The following is a 6,000-nucleotide window of genomic DNA, read 5'->3' as shown; positions in this document are numbered from 1 at the left end:
AAATAGTGAGTTCATGGTTGATAACACGCCTTGGAAATGAAATGATTGCCTTGCTATTTCTTTGTGATATTTAATATATGTGAATAATCATAAATTGACAAAAAATCAAATCAGCTGAGTTTCTTTCGTCGGTTCTTCGTAGGTCAGAGTATTTTGTTTTCCGAACCGGTAGTAGAGTATAATTTGGCAATCAATAAGTAAGTGTAAAGCTTCTATATTGAATAAATGATTTTGATTTGCTGGACCAAGGTGTATCTGCGTGTTAAAGAGAAGGTTCACAGACGGTTTATTCTTGGCCGCCTTAGATCGTTTAGTACCAACCAACCCTGATACGACAACTAAGCAATACATTGTAAAAAACCTTATTTAAATATTACTTTTAGCATTACTAAAATATTTTCGCATTATGTTCGTTGATAACATTATACTTAACTGAAGCTTATCGAATGAGCATAAATTTAAGTTTAATTAGACGTCTATTTTTTTCCCCGAAGGCAGATAGGTATAAGGGTAATCTTTGCTGATAAATCACAACTCACACCGTTAATTAGAGACAATATAACATGAAATATATGGTGACACTTTACTTATCGAAGTGTTTTCGTATTGGTATCATTTTTACAAACTTGCCAATATAAACCTTAACCTGTAAATGTGCTACGGTTATGGCATGGTTGAAACTTCTCACGAGGAGATGGTTTTGGATCGTAACCATTGCTCCTATTGCTTTAGACACCAGCTCGGACATACATTTACAAAATGTTATCCAACCCTTACAGGATTTCTCGCGATGTTTTCTTTCACCAATACGCAATCGATGAGTTACTAACGCCACACACTTTAAAACTTAACTGTGCCTGAGTTTGAACTCGCAATTTTCAGTTAAGACGAACATTGAACATGTTCTAATCATAGTGCCATTTCGGCTCTTAGATTACCTTATTATCTATATTATATCGTATGTAGCAGAAAATATATAGTAAGGAACAAAAGTTATAGCTCAAAAATTGGTAGTTTTTTTTGGAAATGAAAGTTTTAAATTTTTTACTTCAAATTCAATTTCCCAAAAACACCATATTGGCACTCAGTACAAACTGCTGAACTGAACTGATTTAAATATTTCTTTCATCATCAGAGAGCTAATTTATTCGGGAGTAGCATAAGATATTATTTCAGCAATATTAAGATTTAAGCCTGAAATAATGGTTTTTGGGAAATAAGCTAGAAGAACTATTGCAATTCTTCGTAAATACCTTCGTAAATACTAAATGTTCGGTAACGCATATCTAATGCTTGAATTTTGAACACGAGATTTATGATTTCTTAGTGCACATTTCATACTCATGATGCTGCCCTTTTTCCCAAAAAAAATATGGGTTGTGTCACTTTTGAGAATGTAAAGACTCTAAATACTCCACTATTCCTTTATTCAAGCATTTAAAAAATAGAACAAAGAAACTCAGATCCATACATGAACCCTGAAAACATAACACTACTTTTTGGGCAGACGTGTATAAAACATATACAATGACAATTGGTGTGTTAAAATTCGATGAAAATCTAGAAGTGTAATTCAGTATGCACGTTTTATTTATATTTATACGATTTAAATAGTCATCGCTAGTTCATAATAAAAAAAATTTATAAGAAACCTAAGCCAATTTCAGTTTTTATTTTATTTGGCTGTGTAAGTCCGAATCTGAGCCTTAACTCGGACTGTTTCCTCTATCCAACTCTTTTTTTTCTCGTAATCCCTTAGACCTTTATCCGGTATTACGGTGTCTGGTTTCTGACACATAATTATTCTTCGTACGACTAACACTCATGCCGCAATTCATCCACACTATCCTCAGACATAAAACCAAAAAAAAATAGACGGAGCGCGTAGTGCAAACAAGTGAACTCAAATGAAGCTACCGGTGTATGTTAGTGGATGTGGCGACAGCATATGCACAAAATTGTCCTACAGATTAATATTGTTTTTATTTACGCAAGTTCAATAGATTTTAAATTACCAATAGAATCACGGGGCAGAGCTAGTAAAGCATGATTTAACTTGAGTTTGAATTGAAATAATATAATTAGTGAAATTAAATAAGGACTCGATAAGAAAAATGTAGCCTTCACAGGCAGATGTGGAAGGTCGAACTTGATGCTATTTGAAATAAATTTAAATAAAAAAAAAGTTTCCTTTATAAAATTAATATATTATTATATATTAACTCCTTCACTATATACTAATTTTTATTTTTTTGTATTTAGTTAAAAAACACTGAATTATATAAAATTAAGACTTCAAGCGTCATACAAAATTGATTTTAAATGGATATTGTAACTTGCGATCTTTGCCGTGACACGAGAGCCGAGGGATTTTTGCTAAGCACACCCGTCAATCTGATATGTAACGTAATACCCAAAAAAATGTCCCCTAGAAGGCACAGCGTCAAGCAGGCGGCGTCTAAGAGTCTGTCGTATCTATTGTACCAGAACGCCCTTCATCGCCTCTAATAAATATAACCAAGAGAATGATGGTAATGATAATCACCTTGTTTTCAAAATATGCGAGACATACACTAAGCATACATAAACCTGATAACGACGAAATCATACATAAAAAAAATAAACAGAATCATTTAAAACACATACCGAATTAAATCCGAAAATACGGTTACGTCACATAAACAAATGAAATTATTATAACAGTTCAATCCAATTCATGCAAAGGTCCCACTGGTGAGCTAAGAAGCCTCTCCAATTGAGGAATAGGTTGAGCGTATTCCACCGCGCAGCTCCAATGTAGACTAGTGGATTTTCATCCGACACATCCATGTTTTCCTTTACCTCGCACAGTTTACTCGCAATTATTAATTAATAGTCACGCATAATAGCAGGATCAGTTGCGTTATATACAATATATAAAAAAAAAATTTAAACCAAATAAAAAATAACGCACCATAGGTTTACAAGACCTGTTCTATAAAAATAAAATAATGACCATAACTAATTACGCATCATATAAATATTAGCAATGATTTTAATCAATACTATCCGCATCTTTTCTTCGGTAAGTGCACAATTTATAATTGTATTGTTTAATTTCTTACAATTTACAAGAAATTAACTTTTCTATGTAAACCAAAAAAATGTTATGTTATCTATATGTATGAGTTTCGTCTCGTTAGGAAATACGTTCCAGAATATTTTTTAATAATATTAGGGTCACATGTCTGTCTGTCCGAAAAATTATAATAATGACACAAGTGATTTTTTGCTCTGGGTCAAATTGCATAAGCCTTTATCCCGTCAAACAAAATGTTTTGCTTTTGGTAGGTTTCTGTGCATACCTCTCTGGGTAGGTACTAATTAAGTATTCATTAATTATCTTCAGGCAAACTTCTCTCATTATTATCTTCCGGTTTGAGTGAGCCAGTGTAATTTTCTCACAATTTTTGATAATCAAATTAATATAAATCTTATCAAACATTTATACTCAAACGCAATTGTTGATAATATTGTCTTTTGCTCTTATAAGTCGACCAAAGCCACTAATTACTCTGCATCAACTCAACCAAAAAAGAAATAAAATTTTGGAACAATAATAATAGTATATTAATAAAAATAATATTATAATTTTATTTAGTTTTTTATGCTATTTAGGTTGGCAGACGAGTAATGGGCCACCTGATGCTAAGTGGTCACCACTTCCCATGGACAATGGCGCTGTAAGAAATATTAACCATTTCTTACATCGCCAATGCGCCACCAACCTTGTGCCTATAGTTACACTGGATCTTTCACCCTTCAAACCGGAACACAACAATACTGAGTATTGCTGTTTGGCGGTAGAATATCTGATGAGTGGTTGCTAAGGGTTATTGATATAGGCCCTTTTGAATCAGGCCGCAGAATTATTTCTTTGATTGTTAATTGGTGTATTTTTTACAGACTATAGTCATGCTTGGTCTGGTTTCAATATTATTGGTCGTAGGCGTTCACGCCGCTGTTGGGAATCCAAGCTTGAGGTCATCCCCGCCATATGTCCAATCAAAGGCGTCGTTTCAAAGTGCTAAATTATATTTGAAGGAGAATATGTAAGTACATATGTATATCTTTAAAAGGATATCTTTACAGAACTGCTTGAACGAAAAAAAGTACTACCTTAAAAAAGTAATTTTATTGGACTATAACTATTTTAATTCGATTATTGACGGTCGCGTTCCAATGGAAAACCAATTTTCTCAAGATCATAAACGAAGATATTACTTGAAGACCATTTCCAAGCGAAAGTCTTGAACTGCGCGACTTTGCCACAAGTGTGTGCGCAAACACAAATGCTCTCTCTATTCTTTCGCACTCAAAATCCGATGGAATTGCGTATGCGCACACCAGTGTAATCACTGCCACCTACCACATAGAGGAAAAAATTACACCAAAAAGACATTCAACTCTAAATCATCACGAATGAATATATTATAATCGATTAAACCTAATTAAAACTGCTTCTGATAGTTACAAACGGTAAAACAATTGCAATTTTCAGACCCTACGACAACCGCAACATCACCCACCCGGAGTTCAGACGACATGCTGGCTACGGAATGATAGCAGCTGTAACGAGCAAGCTAGTAGAAGCCCACCTTAAGAACGTTAAGGAATATGATCCCCTAAAAGTACTTGATGATAACGTACCGGTGATATGGCAAAACTACAACGGTGAAGCTTCCAAACCAGTAAACAGCATGTTAGCTGAAGCACAAGCCGGAATCCAACCTGTAAGTTAATGTAAACTATATATAACTAAGAGTTACAATTCATTACTGACAATATTCAGTTACCTAATAAATATATATGTATATACATTAGGAAGAACGATCGTTGTATTTGGTTCGATGAATATTCATTTAAACACGTACATCTTGAAGATAAAGTGTACTGAATCAGACAAGCGTCACCCGCATTGGAGCGACGTGGTGGAATAAGTGCCCAATCTTCTCCTCAAAATGATAGCCTCAACCAGGCAGTAGAGGATTACGATACATACTGCATTTGATTAAAACTCATTGATTTTTAAAACTTATTTCTTTCCGAATCGATGATATAAATAAGCACGTGTATTATTTTATTAGTAGTCACGCATTCATAGTTAATTTCTCAAAATATTTCAGGTGACCACTCTAATAGATGCGCTGTGCTTATCAACTGACGACATCGACGCCTGTAATGATGAAGTCGAATCAAAAGTTGCTGCGGGCGGCGATTTCTTGAGAAACCGAGCCAATATGCTGCTCCAACTGGGTGTAGTTTCGGATATCATAAGAAACCATGCGAACGAAATCAACGACGTCGTATCCAATGACCAGCAAATTCCGTACCTCCTTCATAATGTGAATTCACGCGCGTATAATTCATTTGTTGTTGAATTAACTAAACTTTATGGACTTTTGCGTAAAAACTCACATTAAATATATATCACGATTTTGAAACATTATGTTATATTAAATAAATACTGAAGCATAAGTATATTACGTGTGTATTATTTTGGAATGTTGAAGGTGACCGTGAGGTGAGGCGTGACCGTTGACTTCTCTGTCAACGTAGTCTTAGTTACAGCTTTAAATTCGGTGTTTGGCATTTTATTACGCCAAAACTTTGGAAAGCCCAATTGAACCATCAAACATTTCAACGCCAAACTACATCGTTATTTATATTCCACTTTGAATATTTTGCCAGTGTTACAGGCACAAGGGCATAATATTTTAGTTCCTACGATTGGTGGCGCATTCGGAATGAAAGAGATTGTTAATATTTTTAGTGTCAATGCTTGGGCGGTGGTAATCATTTACTAAAACGTGGCCCATTTCGCAGTCTGCCTACCTAGCTTGACCTACCATCAAATAAAAGAACACGTAAATTTGATAATAGAAAAAAGGATCAGGCGCAAGACCAAATGCTTAACGGGTGTGAGGTTACTTCCAAGTTGCAGTGACAATTTTAGGACAT

General features: G+C 34.5%; 1 protein-coding gene across 1 annotated transcript; it reads left to right on the top strand.

Moving 5' to 3' along the window:
- The first annotated feature begins 3,918 nt into the window (after positions 1 to 3,918).
- On the top strand, positions 3,919 to 5,524 carry LOC125071001. The gene is made up of 3 exons (XM_047681049.1): positions 3,919 to 4,091; positions 4,541 to 4,772; positions 5,166 to 5,524. The coding sequence occupies exons 1-3, from the start codon at positions 3,955 to 3,957 to the stop codon at positions 5,460 to 5,462; spliced, it is 666 nt and encodes a 221-aa protein (XP_047537005.1). The 5' UTR covers positions 3,919 to 3,954; the 3' UTR covers positions 5,463 to 5,524.
- Positions 5,525 to 6,000: the final 476 nt, after the last annotated feature.

This window comes from Vanessa atalanta, chromosome 2, assembly GCF_905147765.1.
Source record: "Vanessa atalanta chromosome 2, ilVanAtal1.2, whole genome shotgun sequence".
NCBI classification, from domain to species: domain Eukaryota; kingdom Metazoa; phylum Arthropoda; class Insecta; order Lepidoptera; family Nymphalidae; genus Vanessa; species Vanessa atalanta.
This window is presented reverse-complemented; position numbering and strand designations above follow the sequence as displayed.